Genomic DNA, 20,358 nt, shown 5'->3' with positions numbered 1-20,358 from the left:
CCCCATCGCGCAATTCGCGTCCCGAACATAGCTCCTAAGAATACCTCCGGCTCTGACACTGGTATCTTCCTGTTATTGAGATGAGAGGCAAGTCCGTTCAAAGTCCGTTAAACGTTTTGTCGTCCGCTCAGTGCTGATTACTTCGCCATAACTAAGCTCACTGAGACCGCCCGTGGTCTCACAGCTACTGAGGTTTCTCCCAAGCTTAAAAATCATTAGACAGCTGGATTTGTGAACTCAGGAAAGGGCGTACCACCGTCAGTTGAACGTTGAACGTACGTTAATACGTTGCACTCGGGAAGTCGGATTTCCGAGTCGATTGAAGTTGCCCGGACGACTTTCAGCTGCACCCCAAGAAGCGAGAGCTCCACCCGTCACCACTGCCACTCGCTGGAAGCCAAATGCACTGGTATTTGGATGAGACGAGGTACGCGTTCTCAAATGCAGCTGTGCGCAGGCTGCTCGAGGGGCTCCGGCAAAGGCCGACCAACTAACGCCGATGGCGCCCGTGCGTGTCCTCGCCCGGGCCGTCGGTCGGTGGCTAAATGTCCTCCCCTCCACCTCCTCAGTCGGTCGGTCGAGTCGACTTACATACAGTACTGTAAGTAACCTCTTTGTTGCCACTACAATATGCCGCATACACCTTACACATCTTGTACACCAGATCGTCAACATCCCTACTCCCTGCTCTTCAACATGTTCGACTGGTGATTAAGCAACCACGACACTGCGAAGAGAAACCACCCGAACGCCCCTGCCTTAGCTGCATGGCTCACGTCCAACATGTCCGCTCGCTCGCTCGCACTCCTATGGTGCTTCAGTATAGCGACTCCCAGAGGGCCACTGGCTGCCCCAACCGCGGTGTAGAAAGCGAGGGATCCGAGGTCTTTGCGTATGGATGTCGACATGTTCATCATGTTTGCGAAGGTTTTGACCTTCCTGCCCAGGGTCGCGAGGAGCAGCGCCATGAGGATGACGGTCCAGATTGCGACACCAAGTACGCCGCTGCCGACCGCGCCAATCTGCATCGTAGACCGAATGTTGGTGGCATAACTCGGGTCTCCCGGATGGATCGCGCGCAAGATGGCTTGTCCGAGCGTGAGGGCGAGAAACCCGCTGAGCGCGTACGTGCCCACTCCGGGGATTGTCATGGATAGCCATAGTCCAACCACGGCGGAGACCCTCTCTGCGCTACTCAGGTCTTTGTGGTCCAGGCGGGTCAGGACTCGGCAGAGTTGATTGTGCTTGTGGTGAGCTTCTACGTCTTCTTGTGTCTCCACGGTTTCTGCAGATCCTGGTATGTTTGCTTCTGTGGCGGACGGAGGTTGCGCATGCAGATTCGTGTTCATGTTACCGGGCAAGAAAGAAAGTGCTGCGCTGGCAACTGTCAGAAAGCAGCAGCGACAAGCGCTTCACCATCATGACTTACCTTGTTATTTGCTTTTGGAGGAACAGCCGCCTTCTCTAGGAACGGTTTTGACTGTTTGGTAAACTGATCAAGTGTGCTTTCGACGCAGCGCCATCTCACCGACCATCGTGTCAGCCACCTTCGTGCAAGCCTCATCGAGAAGATGTAACTCATACGTCAAACGCCGATCACCATCGAGTGTCAGCCGCTGCACACGTGAGGTGCGCATTCCGAAAGATTCGTATATTGCTCTCGTTTTTGTCTTCGCCTCCCGATCAGGGGAACGCTTCACTCTGCCACGTCGAGTTTGCTGGTACTACTAATCACGTTCATAATGTACTCAGTTTCCCAGTCGTGTGCGATACAAGATACAAAATAGAATTTGCATCGTCCGTCTTTGACTCCCTACTATGATGTGCGAACCATCTGAAGCCCTCGACTTGCCCTCGAAGTCGATAATGCCAATGCGTTGGACGTCTAATTCATCTTCCTGGTCCGCTGTCTTTCCTCCTCCAACGTTTCAACCCCCGAGTTAAAGTTGATACTCGTTAATTCGGACGGAAACTCGGATGGAAAATACGGCGAGCTCGCCGATGTGAGGCTGACGTGAGGCGTGCGGCTTCGCGCCAGTTGATGAGGACTCGCGACATGAGGATCAGTGTAAACCTCAGGCTGCCGTGGTTGATAGGGTCAGTTGCTTCAAGCGGCGTAGCACTACATGTCGGCAGCTTGCGGAATAATGATGCTGGCGATGACCTCGTTGAGCCCCTAGGCCTATGAATCTTGCGACGAACATCGAAGTAGAACAACAACTTGAAGATGGCGACGGTATTCAAGTCCGTAGTCTATATGTGTATGCGACGCAATTGGAGTGAACGGTGACATGTTGAATCAACACTTACCCACGTCGCGGCTACAGTCGCCTTCGAAGCAATGATGCTGCCCTTTGGAATGATACTAGACAAGGAAGTTTCACTAGGTCCATCTGTATTCCACAACCTGACTTCGGCATTTACTCTGTCGATCAATATTACTCGGAGACGACCTGGAAACGCCACCGTCGAACGATGATCCCAGTCCAGCGCGAGGATAAGTTCCTGGCCGCTGTAAACAGCACACTTGCATACTCCCCGTGACGCAACATATAGCTACAATTGAAAATCGTTCGTTGGTCGCTGGCAATTCATACTTCCCTGAGCCTATGTATCATCTCGATTTCGTCTGCGCCTTCGTCACGAAGGCATTCCTCCGGTACTTCCACAGCTGGATCGAAGACGACGGTGGATATCTCGAATGGTGTCTCTATCTCGAAGGAGGACGTTGACAAAGTCGTACGATCCATGTCTCTGCGGTACGCGACTTCGCGGAGATTGATCAGGAGTCGGGATATGAGGATCAGCGAGAACCTGCGGGTCAATAGTCAATATGCGCCTACTTGGCGGGGGCATACGAGGAGCTCACGGGAGAATGATGCTGTGAATAAAGTCGACTTCGTCCTGTGCGTCTCCCATGAGCATTTGAAAGAGCGCAGAGAGAAAGGAGAAGGACGAACGTCGAAGTACACGAGGCAGATGTCGACAATGTTGAGTACCAACATGAGGCTGTCGGAGATGAGCAACGCGGATATCCTCCGTGTGGGTCCTGTACTTACATGAAATATATAGTTCCTGATTAACACCTATGTCAGAAGGCGAGTATACATGTAAGTGGTGAGATTTTCGTACCATCTCTTAGGAGATACCATATCAACGATTGCCTGTACGAGCGCGGTCGTACGTGGGTCTTCATTAGTCCGTATGTCTCGACCCAGATGGTAGTGACGACGATGATATCACAAGTGATGGTACATAGACGAGACAGGAGAGCAACTAAAATTCAGATATATCAGTATGCTGCTGGTTTGACAGAGAAGAGATAACAACAGCTGTCGGACAGGGTTCATGAGCAGGAGAGTCGCAAGCCGCCACATATGCCATACATACATGAACCCCTCTCTGCTGGTTGTCATTGTATGGTATGAGCATATTCCGTCCGTGAGGTAGATCGAGGCTTGACTTGCAGCATACTGTAGGCACAATAAGTACAGGAGGTTCGACTCTCGAATTAGACACAAACCACGTTGACACCGACAGGTGCCGCGCCGACAATGAGTGTGAAAGCTGCGACCAGCCATCGATGGCCGTTAACAGCATAAACCCGCATGGCTGAGACCACTGGAGGCGGAACTCCATCATGAGTTGTCGGCAATGGTGATTCATCATGCTGCTCACCCGCGATCATCGCCAAACTGGTGAACTGAATAAACATGGAGAATATTATCGATGCCATGCAGCTGCATGATGCTCGTTCAAGGTCGGATGGGAAAGCGACTATCAGCCTACCTGCTGAGCTACAAAGGATCTGAGTCGTGTACTTCGTGGCGCGTAGTGACTGATTGAGACGTACGTTCGTGATCTCTGCAGACGCCATCGTGGCTAGGCCAAAAAGTGCTGTCGCCAGCATCAAGAAGCGTACGAGGAAAAACACAATTGAGGCAGGCCATTTTCTGACCCAGAACAGTGAGATTTCGCTGTCTGACGTGGTAATGTATTCATATAGCAGGAGCGCTGCAGGGATTGTCCACGAGTCTATCACTTGCACATCGTACGTCTGCTCAGCTGTAGCACGAACCGTTGGATGCAACGTCGACACAAGACGACGTGAATCTAACCAATGACAATGTTTGTCAGAATCGAAACGGTGCGCATGCTGCAAGATACGTACGCCTCTTGTGCATAAATGGCAGCCTCTGCCATTGACATCGCAGCGGATAGTCAGGATCGACAGACGACTCGCTCAACGCGGCTTCATGTACCCAAGTAGGAAGGACCGTCGCTGCGAGTCTCCCGCATGTCTCACCAGGTCTCACCAGGTTGACCTGATCAGTGATGCACCCAGTGATACACTCTAGGAATGCTCCTCCTCTTTAGCTCCTCTTGCCGATCGTTTTGGCAGGCTAGGCTGAACGGGGTTCCATCGCCGGATAGATCTACTATAAGCCGTAGTGCGCCCTGGAGGCTGGAGATTGTGTCTACTTACTCGGGAGACCTGCGCGGGACTCTCAGTGAATAGTTACATGCCTCCTAGCCTTCTCCTCATGAACGTGCGGTGCATTGAGTCTCGATCATTTGACAAGTCACAGAATCATGGTCCGACGAGGGGCTTTCGCTCGAGTCTGAGACTAGGCAAGAATTGATATTGAACGTTTGAACGTTGAACCATATGCATCACTGATCTTGATTATATCATGGATCACTGTTAAATTTAGGTTTGATGGTATCCCGCGCGTCATCTTGAGCAGATCCATTCACTGGCAGAATACATTCACTGACACGGGCCGTAATGCACACAACTGTTCTCTACTAGTTATTGATTATTGGACCGACTGTGCTGCAGGGCTTGTCAATTAAAGAACAATGAATACGACGGGACGTTGATTTCACTCGCGTAGCTCGCAATCATCACACGAACAGGGACACATCGTCCAAGTTCCCCCAATTGAAGGAACTTTGTCTCGACGGCGTCGACCCAGAGTAGGAGGATCCAGTCGCCACACGTCACTGCACGGCTACGACATCGAAATTCGGGACTGCCAGTGCTGGATTATCATTATACAAGTATAGAGATAAGTATGTTGTATTGGTAAGCATGCCCACGTTTTGATACGACGACGCAGGGGCATTAACACAGAAAAGTGGACATCGTCATGCCAGTTCCCTCTTGGCCGAGAGTCGAAGACGCAAACCCAGGAAGGCTGCTCACTCCGGCCGCTTGCCTTCCTCCTTTCAAATTCAGTTGATACTCATAGCTAACTGCACAACATGCCGCACGTCTCAGTCCCTTACATTTTGTGCGGATTGCAATGGTACGCGTGAATTGACTTACAACGGTGGGGCTGTCGAAAGAGGAAAGGTGTGTATGTATTCGATCAGCTCGCACGGTGTCAAACATACCTCAACGTATCCTCCGCCCGGTAATTCCTGCGAAGGCAAGGCTGGATACAAGCTGGATAGGCTGGAACATCAAGGCCCATAGCATCATGTCTGCGCGTATTGCCCGCTGTGTAGTTTCACTTGTGCTGCATTCCCGCGGTTCGTTTCCATCACCGGTCCGATGTTTCGTAGGATGCGACTGCGCTGCACGTGCTGTGGTAAGCGGGCTGAAGGCAGGACTTGACCTTTTACGGCATCCCTGATGCGGCTGGTGGGGGCCGTGGCGTTTTCCCCATCATGGGGAATGCCGTACATAACACATCCGTTGTTCGCCCTGACAGTCCTTCTCTCAGATCAGTTGGATTATAAGTCGACGCCATCCATAGCGCTGCGAGGATCTCCGGCCTCGAACGTTGGGTGCACCCAGCTTCGCCCATCCGACAGCCGACGGATGAACGCGACCGCGCCCGGCGAACCCGCAGCAGAGCTTGCGCTGCTCGCGGCTGAGCTCCATACTGCGTATGTTCAAGTCCTCCAGACCGTCGATTGTATTCTAATTGGAATCATGACTAGGTTCGTTGCTAAGTGTCTCGCATCGGCAGCACTCGGCAAGCTATGAGCTCGTTTTGCCCGTCATAGGTTACTCATGCAGAGCTATGCATCCACAGCTCTCACTCTTTATGAGTACCTCCTCACTCTTTCAAACGAAGTCGCTCTCTTTTGGAACACCAAGCTATCCTCTGCTTCCGCCCTCATTCTCTTTCAAATCCGCCTTATCCTACTAGCCATCGCAGCGACGAGCATCGCAGGGAATTATGTGCCGGAAGCAACCGTGACCGTACGTAGCATCGCTATCACCAAAGGGTCTTCTGCTCAAGGTCTGACAGTTGACAGGGTGAGGCGAACAGTTCAAGTGCGCATGTCTCGTAATAATACGCCATTCACCAGCTGCAAGTCATACAGTATCTGGAATGCAACGCTCACTTTGCTCGGTTACACCATGATCGCAGGTAAAGGTGGCTTGTATGGGGGTTCTCGCTTGTAATGACGTTAGTTTCAAGTTATATCCGCTATTCGTGTCTTTGCCGTGACGGAGCGTAACTGGCTCCTCTCACTGTTGACCCTCACATTGGGTCTACTGCCAGTACTCATTAACATTGTGAGTATGTGTAATCCATCACGTTCATTCGCAATAGCTTACCACGGCCCTTGTAGTACTTATTAACAACCGCATATTACCTAGTCAAATCGGTGCCGACAACAACTGTTTGTGCTGTTCTGTCCACTATATCTCCCCACTCGGCGAATAAGTGAGTATCTCGTCACATACCGCGTTGCTGATGTTGAATGACGGTTAATTTCAGAGGTACCGTGGTCCTTCAACGAATTCATGTTTTATACTGACAAGTCAACTTGAAACCACAGTTGCTCTGGCCAGCCGTCTTGGTGTCATTCTTTCCGATATACTCGTCGTGTCCGCTACGTGGTTCAATCTGTTCCAATCGGCAAGATTCAGTGCAAAGAGCGGGTTTCTGACCAGCTCTGTCTCCTGGTATCTGCTGCGAGACGGTAAGTGGTCGAAACTCGTGCATGTAGTCCACGATCTCATTGTGGCACTTTACAGGCACACTGTACTTCTCGTGCGTTCAGTCACATGGCCGATTCTGCCGGTATATCTGATATGCCTCTGCAGTGTGATTCTCGTCCTCAACCTCATCGACATCCTCCTTTGGTGGTTCGATGTACGTGACTTTACCGTCACTCATCATTCTTGCGGGCTGACCGTATTCTTACCAGCGAATACAATTCTTCACAAGCTTGATCTTCCCGTCCGTGGCTTCATTGCATCGCGCCCTGTTGACATTGCGACTGACGTGGATCCCTCAGTCTATCCCTCATCTTGCTGTCGCGGCTACTCATCAATCTTCGTCAGGTGGCATACTCCGACGCCGCCATCCGGTCACTGAGTAATTCCGGTCACAGCACGGGAGCGGACCTCCCTACTCAGATGTCAGACGTCTTCTTCGTGCCTCGGACCACATCCGGCATGGACACGGACGAATCTCCGACTCTGGAGACCTTCGAAGATGAAGAGGACGTCGAGATGGCAGAAGTTGCAATTGGCGACGACGACGAACGCCCGATTGGTGTCGGGAATCTGGAGGCGGATGCACTCAAATAGCAAGCGGGGTCGCACACGCGCACGAATCTCTACATGCGTACGGACTGCTCAAGGTGTAGTCGGGTATCAACTGCGGTTACGTAGCCCCAACGGATTCAAACGTCGGAGCCACGTTGTCTACCTTGAAGTCTCGAGTTCGAGAGGGGCTTTCCTACGGGAGTCATTCTGTACAGTAGCCACCCACTGGCAAGCATTCGGTCGTATGTACATGGTACAGTTGGCGTGCGGCGCAGACATCCCCTTTCGAAGTCATGCAGCGATTTCCTTAAATCTCGTCTGAGTGTGAACTCGCAGCAAAGATGTCGATGCCGAAGCACTTGACGAAAGCATAAGGTGAACGTAGGATCACACGCATCCGAGGTCGTCCATCGCTGTCACAACAGTAATCAAATTACACATACTAAATAGAGTAGAGCAGAAGGCTCGTATGATGTTAGTCATGCACGAAGACATACTGTACATACTACGATCTAGACAGGACCGAAGACCAAGCTGTCCATCAGCGCATTGCCAAAGCGAGAGCGAGTCTCTCCCACCGAGCAACCTCGAGTGGTGACTATTCGCTGGAAGGTATCCCTAAATTCCACGAATGCCTCACTGTATGCATCTTCCTTCAAGTACTGCACGACAGGCTTGCCGCGGACCTGCAATCCATCCCACTGTTTCGCCCAATGCGGCCGAGGGAGAAGCCGGCGGTCATCTGCGCCCTTCGAGTCATAACCTGTCCACTTGTCCGCGACGAGCTGCATGAAGTCGGCCCACATGTCTTTGGGCGTTGCTAGAGTGGTCAGCACCTCGATCGACACCGTACCAAGCGCGTTCCCTCGCTGAGGCGCAAGGATAACGTCGGAGGCACCTGTTAGTCGCATCTCCAGCGCAATGCGAGCCGGCGCATCGTGTGCTTGACTGTACATTGCGGAGATCCCATCCCACCTGCGCCAATGTCGGCATCGGATGGACAGAAGACACGGAGCATACACTTACCATGCGCGCTGGATAGCATCGTAGTCTCTCTTCCCTTGTATCGAAGGGACGGGGACCTCCCACTCCGTATCCCAGCACCGGAAGTTCTCTTTGTGAACGGTATACAACATTAGAGCGAGCGTCACTACGGATGAATGTGATGTGCTTACGGATTCCTCTCCTGAAATGTACAGCCTCGCTAACGTAGGTCTTGATAGCTTTCTTCGGATCAGTGATGTTGGGCATCGCGGCCATCGATGCGACTCCGAATAGCCATGCTTGCATGTAGCCTGGGACGTCTTTCCACAGGAAGAAGCTGGTGACAACCTCTGCGGCAGTCGATTGTAGCTGAATGCGCATCAGCGAGATGTCCAGCGGAGAAGATCATGTGCGCACCTCCTGAGACTTCACGCCATCGAGCCAACTATCACCAGGGTAAGGATCCAGATTTCCGTCCTTGGGGGTCATGGGGTACTCTGTGATAGATTGAGCTCACTGCGCCGCATAACTCGAACGCGACACGTACTCTTCCATGTGTTAATCCAGACATGTTCCTGGTACGGGAACCAGAACCATTCCAGGTAGTAGTCCTCCTCGCACCTCCGGATGAACTCCGCCCTCGCGTCCTCGAGTTGCGCCTCCGTGATCTTGGACTTCTCGATCATGCTTTGTACCTGCTTTGGAATGGCATAACCCTTCGGCGGAGGGATCGCGAGAGGCAACGGAGTATGGACGGGCACTAGCTCAGCCACTCCCATGGCGTCGAGCTGCAAGGTGATAGAGACGACGACGCCAAGCAAGCCAAAGCACCCACTTGCAGCACGGAGCTCGTCGGGGTCGTTCACAGTCTGTAGCTCGCCGTGCGCGTCGACGTACGTGATCTCCACAACGAGGTCAGAGAGCGTCGTGCTCGAGAAGCCCGAGCCATGACATATCGGTGCGTTGCTCCCACCGAACGTGATCTCGACCATGATGACATTGAACGGGATAGACCACGTCTTGTTGTTGAAGCTCCATTCGCGCAGCTGGTCATTCGTGGTCCCCGCCATGATCTTGCAGAAGGCATGACCTGACGGAGCGGCGCGGCCCGCGACGGATTTGACGACCTCGATGCCAGACAGTTCCGTCTTCCAGTCAGATGGAGGTTGCTTGTACGGGAGTTTCGTCAGGCTCTCGATGGGCAGGAACATGATCATGACGTCGCCTTCGGCACCGAATAGTTCACTTCGTGTTACCCAGTTAGACACAGGAAGACAAAGTGGAACGAAAGACCCACCCCCAAGTGTGGCGGAATCCAGCCACGCGAACCTTCTTCCCCTTCTTCGCCGCCCATTTCACCACTTCACATACGCCGCGGATCGTGCGAATCACCAGTGTATATCCGGGGTCATACGACACAGTCTTTCCCCAGTTGCTGAAGCTAGGTTGCTTGTCATGGCGCTTCAAGCCGTGCACAACATGCAAGACCTCGCCTTCGATCTCGTGCCCTAGCTGTACCATTTCAGCAAATGGATGCAGCTCGAAGACGTGGAGCCCAGTCTCGGCGTCGGCCTTCTTGCTCGGACCGTGCCCCTCAGCTTCGTTTGAGTTCTGGAGCTCAGTGAAGGCTCGCAAGACGTCTTCTCGGTGATCAGCATCCGGTTCTTCGACTGCCTGCAACAGAGTAAAAAACGGCTTCAGGCGGTCATCCTCGTCAACCAGTGCCTGCAGTGTCTGTTTGAAGTGCTCCTGCTGCAGAAGTGACGAATGGTGTTAATGGACACAACGAGAGGAACGGCGCCGACGCACAGTATACGCTGTAGAGTCTGATGACTGTTAAGTACGCAAGTCAGCAGAGCGACAGGATAATCGTTGAGGGACTGCTTACTGCCATGGTCTAGTAGTTATCAATACGTGGGTGAGTGATGGTCATCTGCTGAGGCCGACCGTAGCGCATTTATATGGGAAGCGATGATACCTGGAGCATGCTGAAACGCGCGGCTGTTGCGGGCGCACATTAGCGCGACAGCGAGCGGCAGTTGTCCATATATGCAATCTGCTCCGAGGTGGAGATCGGCCTGACTTAACGCTGACAATCGTTACGAAGTCAGGCAGAGATGTCTGCACTTCCCGGTACGGACGGTTTGACGTTCGGGACGTGTCTGCTTGCGTCCGAGCGGCAACATAGGTATTCACATTTGAAGGTGGCTCTGAGGCACCGGAGCTTGCTGTGATACAGGTGTGTGTCAGAAATGATGCTTAAAGTGACAGGTTCGCGCAAGGATACATACCAGGAATGTTCCAGCCGCGGAAAGAGCACCACATTACGGTTATCTTGAGCGCATCATGAGGATAACACGACATCGCTGAATGCGCATGCACGCGCTCCGAGACCGCTCGCTGAGATGCGCCGACTCATAAAGGCCGTACATCGGACGCATCTGCGACCTTGAGCAAACCTCCATTGAGCACTTCACGGAAGGGTAGGCAATATAGCATATGTCGACGGACGGATCTGGCGACTGATTCGAGGTCATGGCAGTGCATCTGAGTTCTTTCATCAGCACGAAACGATAGATGAGAAGAGACCGAAAGCGAACCTTATGACATACCGTCTAAGGCATCTCCAATGTGGTTCGAATACGAGCTTGAGACGGTCCACGTCGTAGATCCGAAGCCATCCCGCCCAGGGACGCAAGGTGATGCACTCACATTCCGCCGAGCTCTGTTGGTCGAGGACTGAGGTACATACGCATATGAGGAAGTAATCTCAATGCGAGTCATATGCAGGGTCATGTAGCTACTAGCCGCGACGGCCGATAGAATCGCATAGCGCGACGTGCTCAGAATCCAGCTTGGCCCGATCGCTGCCTCTTAGTTGACGTTTACTTCATATTGTCAGGAACTCAGTATATATGAGACAGCTCAGGTACGCATTGAGTAATACTCGAGATGGACCTGAGATGCGGTGCTAAGACAGCTTTTCTACGTGCAGGGACAGGTTCAGCGATCAAACTTAGGATGAGCGTGTAGACCTACCTAAGGAGTTTCTGCCGCAGGAAACCCGCAAGAGTCAATCGTTCTAAATGCGTCAGTGCGGGAAACCCACTGTGAGACGTGTGCTGGCTGCGTCGTCCACAGACTGCTGAAGTGCATCGCAAATGGCTGCTAAGGACTAGGACGCCTCAGAAGCGAATGCCTTGACATGTCTTTGGAAGCATGTTCGTGCGATCACCTGCTAGAAGGCCTGTCTAGGTATTTTCAGGAATAATCATACAATGTCATTCACGTGAGCGGGACTACTCACTGCGAATGACCAAAGCACACCCAGCACACATAGCTAAGTCGGCCATGCTCTAAGTGTCGGGAACAGCTGATCGTGAAGATATAACATCTTTCTGAGTGACGTATACAGCTCCAGTGGATAGGAACACGGACGTAGGTCCAAGCTCGCCACAGTACTATCGAGAGCTCTACAACAGAGTAACAAGACGAACAGGAATGACGACACTCACACACATAAACCTCCGTGTCATGAAGGACGAGTGGCCAGACGTTCGGGAGGATACTCGACACAGCAACGTCGAGTGATTTCATGTTCGCTTGCTCCAGTAGAACATCGAGCAAGTCGCAAGAGTGATATCCTCGCTGAGCCTCTGCCTCCCAGAGGTATGAACAGCCCGATGACCGGTTCTTAGATGCAGAGTGCAGACCGCTATAATCACCCAGAAAGCGGTGATACCAGAACTCGAGACTGGCAGTCAGAACCGGGAATGACAGGTAATTTAGGTCGAACTAGGACACCTGGAGTCATGGTAGAGAGGCGTACGCTGGGTAGTACTAAGGAAGCGATTGAATGTTGAAGTGGACTCGGTCCGAGTCAGTGTAGGACCCCGGGCAAGGCGCTTATATGTCCGATCCGAAAACCCCGGATTTTGGGCCCTTATGCCCGCACGATTTCGACCCTTGTTATGTCCGCATCAGGATAGGACCTACCTTTAGGGGTGCTTTATGGCCGCATGACGGATCGGACCTCTAAAAAATGCAGTAAAATCGGCAAAAATGCCCAAAAATTCGCTGCATACCCTACACACTGCGTCGGAGTAGACTACCAAGAAAAATGTCCACATTTGTCTCTCGTTATTGTCAAAACGGTTGCATGAGGAGGAGGAACATATAAGCGCCGAGTACTATATCTCGAGCGCCCAACGTTCGTAAGTATGAATGTACTCTAGGTACCGGGCCACAAGTAGTCGCTAATTGACATGGATGGTGAGAGACAATCAAGCAGGAAAGTCAATCGGTTGCGGGATGATAGCAAACATGGGGCGTCAGGAGGACTGATGGTCCTTCATGACTTGGTTGGTACTCAAGTTCGACGAAGAACCTGGCGCATCTTCAGAATGAGGTCGACCGTGAGATTTTTTGTAGCTGGTCACTGCCAGTAGTCGTAAGGCTCGTATCCGATGGCTTCAACTTGACCGTGGCCATGGCAGTCGCATATTTGAAGTTCGCGAACAATGGTATGTAGCCGACCGGGACAAATGCGAATGCGAAGAAGTGCCCTCGTTAGAGTACGAGAAGTGCGCCCCTGCGAGTCAAACACTTGGTCAGTATGCCTGTATAGCCAGTCACAACATCCTATGGGCCAATTGCTCTGGCTGAACCTGGGACGCATATTGCCCTCTCTGTCTCCCAAGCGGTACCACGACCATATCGCATCTCAATGAGGCATGCAGCGATGACCTTTCCAAGCTACTGAAGCACTCACCAGTGGTTCTATCACGATCGCCTTGCTCACGTTCTCACGTCCGCGCACGTCCGCGCACATCGCGCTGTGTTTGTAGAGCGCTGTCTCCGCTGGCTTGTCCGTGCCGCCGTAGCCAAGCATGTCAGGCGCAGTAATTGAGTGGCCCCCGCCTTGAAGAACGTTGGTTGCGCCAGTCATATGACATTGCCGCAGTGACAGGAAGCCATGTACAAACAGAAGGGTCGGGTTCGACGCGTCTCCGGACGAGTGGTAGCTGTGATCGAAGAACGAGATGCTTTAGTCTCTTGTATCTGGGTGAGCCAAACCAGGTCGAGCGCACCCTACTAGCAATCTCCATGTGTCCGTGTCAAGCCATCGCCGCGTGATCTGCGAGAGAGGCTAGTAGGGCCTACGAGACGAGTCGGACCCGGAGTGCGAGTCATTAGTGATGTCACTAGAGTGTGATAAGTAATGTAGTTACTGAGTGCGCAGACTCACGGAGAAAGGAGAGGTGGTTGGGACGGCCCGAGCTATGGTGCAACCTCTCGAGTGTTTGCGTCAAATTCGGAGGTGGGCGCCAATGACGCGCTGGGCGCGTAAATCCTACACTGCGGTGCATGAATTCAGATTCAGCTATGTATAGTATTCTGTACAGAGGAGGCGAGACTCACATTGTTGTGAAATCCAAGCTTGGCTAGTCTACCAAGTCCCACATGACGGACGCATTCAAAGAATCTGCAATTTCGGGGTCCCATAACAAGCAGTTGCATGCGATCATCATAGCGATACAGTATCTTCCAGGCCTGAGCAGATGCCATCACCCACGATGCCATCCACAGAGGTTAGTAACATTGCTCAACTGAGAGATCCACGACGCGAAGTATGCTACGTACCAATCTCGCGATACTGGCTTCGCGTCAAAGGCGAATACGAGGTCATTTCATGGCCGCATACGGATCGGACATGCGAACGTGACAGCGTTTATGGCCGCATATGGATCGGACATGGCGCGAGCTCTGGCAGGTCTATGGCCGCACCAGGATCGGACATGAGCGCCCTATTTGGGCTGGTTATGGCCGCACCAGGATCGGACCTATAAGCGCCTTGCCCGGGGTCCTGTCAGTGTAACGGTGCGCCTGCTGACGTGACAGTGACTCTGTTCTGCGCGTGCTGTCACCGACCGTGACATGAGTACTGTCCAGTAACTGAATGTCCATTGAACGTCCATGAGTCCAACGGCGATGACCAAGTACTCTTTCATCCTGCTTGTGCGCCAGGTTAATATGTTCCCTTTGCCTATCACCTGTGTGCGGCTGCTGCGGCACAGGCTGTGGGGCCGCCTCGAGTGTAATGGCGGTCAACACTGAAACGAGCCTGCAGCCTCACTCGCCATCCATCTCCGGACTGGTATCGCTACACCTTTACTGTGTCCCCTGACTGTTCGTTCTCCATCTTTTGCGCCATGTCTGTTCTTAATAAGACCCGCGTCCGACTAACTTCGCTCGCAACACCTGCTAATTTCTTAGGTCTTTCTCAAAGTCGCAGCGCAGGCACGCTCGCAAACTCTTCCCCCAAGTCCTCCGCCTGCGACACATCTGGCAGCACCTCCTTATCCCATAATGCAGGACACAGATTTGCGGAGAAGAAAGGGGAGCTGGCGTCACTAGGACATAGGTCGAGCGTGCGGCGCAGGTCGTCCAACCCTTGTGAGTTTCGGTCCACCAATTATTTTCCTTGCTTCTGATCACATTCAAAGTCTCACCTCTCGGCTACACGTCTGGAAATGACAGTAGACGTACACCAAGCGGTTCCGTGAAGTCGACATCTCGGGCGGCTTCCTTCAGTCTGGCAGCGCTTTCACCAGTGCAGGAGCGAGCAACTCTGTTGCCATTGGCGAAAAACAACCGAGTCTCTGGAGACGAACCCGACGTAGACGTTCTGTCTTCCTCAGTCGCAAAAATGAAGATCACAATTCCGGAGGCGAGCATCGGGAGCGGGATCTCCCTGGGACCGACACTGTCGTCAGCGTCGTCTTTGCATTCTCTTGCTTCTTTGTTATCTACGTCGTCTTTGCAACTGGAGCCTGCCTCTGAGGCGGACCGCGCTTCGTCCAAATCCAAACTCTCCTCGTCTCTGGTTCCGCAAGAAGAGCAAGCGGCTGCGCCGTCACCGGAATCGCCCATCGCACACGCGAGACGGTGCGCGCGGCGCGCGTCGATGCTCATGCAGCGGTCCTCTGATCAGTACACCTTTTGTGCGCGGGTGCCGAAGGGTATCTCGACAGAGATGGTTACCGTATACGTCAAGCGCGGCTGCAGGCTGGCCATCGTGGCGGATGCGTGGCATTTGGAACACGATGGTATGTGTCCAGTCCTGCGCCATCTCAAGTTGCGTGCTGATGACCTCTCCGCAGCGCATTTCAGCTGGGAAATCGCTTTCACGCCTAAAGACGTGAACCTGGGTGGTGTGCATGTTGTACTGGACGCGAGCGGCAACCTCACTCTAACGGTTCCTCGTCGTGGATATGCTTCTGAGAGCTGTGCTCTTCCGATGTTCCTGTGATATGCTATGCGATGGCTTTCTACGTTTTGGATTGTGACGTCTCCCTGTCCGGGAAGCTAAAAGTGAGACGACTGCACTGCCACCACCGTCCACCTCAAGCCAAGTGTGTGCAACCGTGCACTGCTGGGATATTCGGTGCCACTCTACTGGTCTGAACCGAAACTGGGTACGTCTACAACGATCGGGGTCATGGCTGAGCGGGCTACCAGGCGAAGATAGAACAAGTGACAGGTCGGCTTCTGTTTGTTTCTCGCTAGTCGTGCTCAGGACTCCGTTACTGCAGAAGGACCGATGCTGGTATCTCGTTGTCTCGGGATCTTCACCCTCAGCATCCCTTTGCTGACTCTTGCCGGAGATGTCGAAGAAGGCGGCGCGTGTTCTACCTCCAATAGCCGGCTCGACCCCTCTTCGCACACCTTCCTCAGCGACTGCTCCGACACGGCGTTCTGCTCCGTATCATCGAACTCGACCTCTGCTACAGTCAACTCGACTTCATCCACCACCGCCACGAATGGTACTTGTCAGCCCCGCCGCTGCCGCCGAGACGAGTTCCCGTTCGGTTACGGCGAGGACCAGCCACTTCCGCCGCTGTGCTCTGGAGGTAGTTTCTGCCCTGATGACGGAAGTGGGTGCGAGACCCTCGTCGGGCTTGGCCAGGCATGCCAGATGAACCGGGACGACCAGTGCGCGCCGCCGCCGAAATGGCAGAGCCTCGCGAGTAATTGGAATGTCAACGGGTCGATCTGTCTGAAGTCGACATGCATGTGAGTGAAAGGACCTTGACGGAAGCGAATGTATGAGAGGCTGACCGTCGTGCAGGTACGCGAATGTCTCGCTCGGGCATACGTGCCTCCTCGACGACGTGACGTACATCGTAGACGGCCCAGACGGACAGCAGTACAGCAATACGATCACTCGAGACAACTGCCAGTCGCCAAGGTTGTATTGCGACCGGAACAGCACACAATGCGTCCTGACTAAAAGTTTGGGCGAGGAGTGCGATACGGATCGCGAGTGCCAGAGCGTACGTTCACATCACATGTATACCTGACGACCGGGTCTGATCACAACCTGATAGCACAATTGTGGTACCTCTGGAACTTGCATCGATCCACCGGAAATGCCCCTGCACGTAGCTACTTGGCAATACGGCGTTGTCGCACTCAGCGTTCTCTTAGGTAACACACTCTTGAAGACGCCGATATTGAGTTAACTGACGCGTTGCACGATGTATAGCTATGTCCGCTACGATCATCATGCTCGTTCTACTCCATAAGCGTCTGCGCCTGAAGCGGTACCGCGAAATCAGAGAGTACTACGATGAGCAAATGAGGTGCGTATACCTCCGTGCTCAACCTGCGAGTATTGATCCTGGTTCTTGTCACCAGCCTCCGACGCTCCATTGCAGCGTTGCATGCTGCTGCAGCTGAGAGATATGAGGACGAGAAGGACGGAGCGTATTAGCCATTATCTCGGTCGGCATGTCGACAGTCGTGCTGATTATTATGAAGATTGTTGTGGACGATGCTAATAGACGGATTGATGCCTTCAGCGATTATACTTGTGAAGATAGTCAGACTACGAAGGAAGGGACCTCCTCACAGGTGTCGGTGTCAAGCTGACTCGGAGGTGAGTACTGAACGTTGAACGTTGAGTACTGAGTACTTGAGTTCGAGTTGAGGCCTGTTGAGGCGGTCTTCGGACACTCCAGCGCTTCAGCAGACTCGATCCGATGTCTTCGATCCCGAACGGCTAGGCCCACACATTGTCCCGATCGCCACGACCGCGTCCACTCCTGGCCTAATTTGTGTTATTGAGTACCCAGTTCCTGCTCTCAATTAACCGTCTTTCTCTTCGGCTCAGTGTCTCGTTTACCAGAATGAGCGTCACAAGACCATCCAAAGCCACGGATATGTTCAGGTTCAACCATATGTGAGAGCCGACTCGGAAACTGGTATTCGCGCGACTAGTATATAGACCATCCTCAGTAATCTGGTTTTATGGACAGAGACCGTGAGTCGACTGGCTATCTGGATTGAACTACTCTTCTGAAGGGCTTGTGTCTAAGTACGGCATCAACTTTTACCTCGGGTATCTGTCCCGTTGGCCGGACCTGTGTTCAGTAGAAGAGTCCTCCAACGGGCGTATGATGGGCTATAGTACGTCCACTTTTCTCTCATGCCCGACAAGTCGTTGTACTGACACCCTGTCCATCCTACGTTAGTTATTGGGAAGGCTGAGGGACAAAGCACGGAATGGCACGGACACATCACTGCTCTCACTGTCGCTCCCGAGTACCGCCATCTCTCGCTCGCCCGCAAAATGACTGATTACCTGGAGCGCGTCTCGGATCACAGCTACCATGGTTTCTTTGTAGACCTTGGCACGTTCGGTGCACGAACAGCGTCGCCATAGGCATGTACGAAGGGCTGGAATACAGCGTGTACCGGAGGGTGCAGGAGTACTACGGCAGTCTGGGGCTGGGGAGGAACGCGAAGGACGAGGAGGATGTATTCGGTGAGTGTCTATCTCTGCTTCTATGCGTAGGTGGCTCAGTTGCACTGGCAGATATGCGCAAACCGTTGTCTCGGGATCCAACGCGGCGCTCCGTGCGCCCAAATGGACGAGAGATATCTGTCAGCTCTCATGATGTATCATAAGTAGCCTCACTTTCGCAAACACCCTTCCGTCACCTCGTGTGCTGCATAATCTGATACTGAACGCCAGCTTGCAGTGCAACTGATTATCTGTCAGGACATCACATTACATCTAGGGCTTTAAATGCTTCGCCCACTGGGAATCCACGGCGAAGCTTGAATCGGTCCAAACTCCACGCGCCTTGGTATTTCTGTGAGTCGTGTACCTCTTCACTCGCCGATTGATGAGAGTTTGCCGGGGCCATATGACCCTTCGGAGGGCCAGTGGCACGCTCGGAGCACTCGGTCCGCCGCGACCGTCAATTTCAAGTTGAAGGTCACCGTCACGTCGCTTCACTCGTATGTATCCGACCAGAGCTATCTTATTCGTATCTGTCAATTGCTGCGATGCTGATGGTGCCTTTTGTCAGTTATTACCGAAAGCTTTGAAGATGTTCTCGCAATGCTACTGTCACTTGATGATCATGTTCTACCGCGTGCTGGCGTAAGACTCGGCCGCCGCGGAAGGTAGTTTGCTTTGGGCACGAACTCGAAGTAAGTCAAGGTGACATTCTCATCATGCAGTACATCTATTATCTTACGTAGAATCATGAACCTCGATTGATACGGGTCGACATCTGGTGTCCTGGACAGGCACTGGTCACGTCCCATGTTCGGGTGCACGCAGTGCCAGTGTGTGGGCCGTCTCTGTCTTCGAGTCCCATTCATGGGAAAACCGTCGTAGACGGAGCGGTCTCATAATCGCCAAACTATACATACGCACGTCGAAATCGCGAGGCAATGAAATGAATCCAGTGGAGCGAGTTATTCCTGACCTGTTATGAGTCCTAATGCGACTCGCCCTGGCATATGGTCTCGCATGTTCGCCGGCGGCCGGTAGCAATTCGAGCCCGTTCTGATCACTTGCATAGGGCCTACCTTTCGATAGGTTGACATGTACGTGAGTGCTCCGTTTCTGTCAGCAGCATACAGGACAGTTTTCTAAAGCCCGTGATGTGCTTGTGATGTGTCCAGGCTACAAAACAACTTCGTACTGGCTAGCAGTTCATATCGCATCCGAGTCGTTGGAGCCTGGGCATTTCTTCCACATGTCGTCGTCGTATGAGCGACGCTCGGGAGAAAACCTTGGCCAAAGCATGAAAACTGAGTGAGTGTTCTATTGTGTTTACCGCCGTCGACGAACGAGCTCAGTGAGACTTCTAGTACTCTTCGAAACTATTTAACTCTCGTGCCTGTTGGTGAGTTACCAATTTGTACATTCTGCGTCTACGTGTTCACTCATAGATGTTGCGTCTAGCACTCATTCTCTATGATCTTTTCCTCACGTTGAGCCGGGAGGTACAATTTCTGTGGAGATGGAAGCTACCTCGCGCGGCGGCCTTGCTTTTCATCCTATTTCGCCTCAATCACCTCGGGCTCGTAGCTTCGTTTTTATCGCAACTCGCTACGTGTCCGAGTATGTGGGCACCTTACCCAGTGAGAAGTATTCCGCTCGCTTCATAAATGCCTCCGCTCATTATACTTACCGCCAGCTGAACGGGCCGGTTCGTCATGAATTCGTGTCCAGACACACATGCATAACTTCTCATGTTTCATTCTCACAGTACAACAGCTGCTTCGTCTCGGGAGTCATACATGGATATGTCATGATCGGGCTGAGCATGTTTCTGACGGCAGGTAAGTAACGACGCACTCCTCAATCGAAGTAATATTCCTGATTTGCCCCAGTTGTTTCTGCCATGCGTGTATATGCCGTCACAAGGAGGAACGTCTACCTGACGTGTGCGACGCTGCTTCTCGGCCTGTTCCCTGCTGGTTCTCTCTGGGCAGAGTAAGCATCCACACTACTCCCTTGTCACTGACTCGGGCTCATTCATGTTTTGCCA

General features: G+C 52.8%; 8 protein-coding genes across 8 annotated transcripts; 4 read left to right on the top strand and 4 right to left on the bottom strand.

Moving 5' to 3' along the window:
* Positions 1 to 554: 554 nt before the first annotated feature.
* B0H18DRAFT_1043489 (uncharacterized protein) lies at positions 555 to 1,564 on the bottom strand (the record flags this gene model as incomplete). Its single annotated transcript, XM_048030661.1, has 3 exons — positions 555 to 599; positions 678 to 1,384; positions 1,426 to 1,564. 2 exons carry the CDS (start codon positions 1,562 to 1,564, stop codon positions 678 to 680), a joined length of 846 nt encoding a protein of 281 aa, XP_047886883.1. The 3' UTR covers positions 555 to 599.
* A 928-nt stretch (positions 1,565 to 2,492) lies between these two features.
* B0H18DRAFT_1043475 (uncharacterized protein) lies at positions 2,493 to 4,633 on the bottom strand. Its single transcript, XM_048030660.1, has 12 exons — positions 4,172 to 4,633; positions 4,079 to 4,113; positions 3,840 to 4,014; positions 3,679 to 3,740; positions 3,524 to 3,621; positions 3,391 to 3,473; positions 3,367 to 3,368; positions 3,133 to 3,276; positions 3,060 to 3,075; positions 2,961 to 3,009; positions 2,870 to 2,904; positions 2,493 to 2,814 (listed from the first exon to the last, which is right to left on the bottom strand). The coding sequence occupies exons 1-12, from the start codon at positions 4,207 to 4,209 to the stop codon at positions 2,592 to 2,594; spliced, it is 960 nt and encodes a 319-aa protein (XP_047886882.1). The 5' UTR covers positions 4,210 to 4,633; the 3' UTR covers positions 2,493 to 2,591.
* Positions 4,634 to 6,266: 1,633 nt separating this feature from the next.
* On the top strand, positions 6,267 to 7,831 carry B0H18DRAFT_1043468 (uncharacterized protein). The gene is made up of 8 exons (XM_048030659.1): positions 6,267 to 6,389; positions 6,441 to 6,538; positions 6,595 to 6,689; positions 6,803 to 6,948; positions 7,004 to 7,019; positions 7,073 to 7,121; positions 7,177 to 7,208; positions 7,267 to 7,831. The coding sequence occupies exons 1-8, from the start codon at positions 6,299 to 6,301 to the stop codon at positions 7,559 to 7,561; spliced, it is 822 nt and encodes a 273-aa protein (XP_047886881.1). The 5' UTR covers positions 6,267 to 6,298; the 3' UTR covers positions 7,562 to 7,831.
* Positions 7,832 to 7,918: 87 nt separating this feature from the next.
* B0H18DRAFT_1043466 (uncharacterized protein) lies at positions 7,919 to 10,477 on the bottom strand. Its single transcript, XM_048030658.1, has 8 exons — positions 10,392 to 10,477; positions 10,313 to 10,336; positions 9,801 to 10,255; positions 9,051 to 9,748; positions 8,921 to 9,000; positions 8,695 to 8,872; positions 8,546 to 8,633; positions 7,919 to 8,494 (listed from the first exon to the last, which is right to left on the bottom strand). The coding sequence occupies exons 1-8, from the start codon at positions 10,395 to 10,397 to the stop codon at positions 8,032 to 8,034; spliced, it is 1,992 nt and encodes a 663-aa protein (XP_047886880.1). The 5' UTR covers positions 10,398 to 10,477; the 3' UTR covers positions 7,919 to 8,031.
* A 2,333-nt stretch (positions 10,478 to 12,810) lies between these two features.
* Positions 12,811 to 13,710, bottom strand: B0H18DRAFT_113011 (uncharacterized protein). The gene is made up of 3 exons (XM_048035455.1): positions 13,594 to 13,710; positions 13,275 to 13,527; positions 12,811 to 13,094 (listed from the first exon to the last, which is right to left on the bottom strand). Exons 2-3 carry the CDS (start codon positions 13,449 to 13,451, stop codon positions 12,939 to 12,941), a joined length of 333 nt encoding a protein of 110 aa, XP_047886879.1. The 5' UTR covers positions 13,452 to 13,527; positions 13,594 to 13,710; the 3' UTR covers positions 12,811 to 12,938.
* A 1,760-nt stretch (positions 13,711 to 15,470) lies between these two features.
* Positions 15,471 to 15,815, top strand: B0H18DRAFT_886452 (uncharacterized protein; the record flags this gene model as incomplete). Its single annotated transcript, XM_048041121.1, has 2 exons — positions 15,471 to 15,612; positions 15,667 to 15,815. 2 exons carry the CDS (start codon positions 15,471 to 15,473, stop codon positions 15,813 to 15,815), a joined length of 291 nt encoding a protein of 96 aa, XP_047886878.1.
* Positions 15,816 to 16,106: 291 nt separating this feature from the next.
* B0H18DRAFT_940343 (uncharacterized protein) lies at positions 16,107 to 17,245 on the top strand (the record flags this gene model as incomplete). The annotated part of the gene is made up of 4 exons (XM_048041872.1): positions 16,107 to 16,579; positions 16,635 to 16,839; positions 16,894 to 16,993; positions 17,052 to 17,245. 4 exons carry the CDS (start codon positions 16,107 to 16,109, stop codon positions 17,243 to 17,245), a joined length of 972 nt encoding a protein of 323 aa, XP_047886877.1.
* A 449-nt stretch (positions 17,246 to 17,694) lies between these two features.
* Positions 17,695 to 18,475, top strand: B0H18DRAFT_1087693 (N-acetyltransferase; the record flags this gene model as incomplete). The annotated part of the gene is made up of 6 exons (XM_048032195.1): positions 17,695 to 17,747; positions 17,824 to 17,828; positions 17,870 to 17,974; positions 18,040 to 18,207; positions 18,231 to 18,332; positions 18,384 to 18,475. 6 exons carry the CDS (start codon positions 17,695 to 17,697, stop codon positions 18,473 to 18,475), a joined length of 525 nt encoding a protein of 174 aa, XP_047886876.1.
* Positions 18,476 to 20,358: the final 1,883 nt, after the last annotated feature.

This window comes from Fomitopsis serialis (genome assembly GCF_022376445.1).
Source record: "Fomitopsis serialis strain Sig1Antser10 chromosome Unknown B0H18scaffold_146, whole genome shotgun sequence".
Lineage (NCBI taxonomy): Eukaryota > Fungi > Basidiomycota > Agaricomycetes > Polyporales > Fomitopsidaceae > Fomitopsis > Fomitopsis serialis.
Note: the sequence above shows the minus strand (reverse complement) of the source record. Positions and strands in the feature narration are given on the sequence as shown.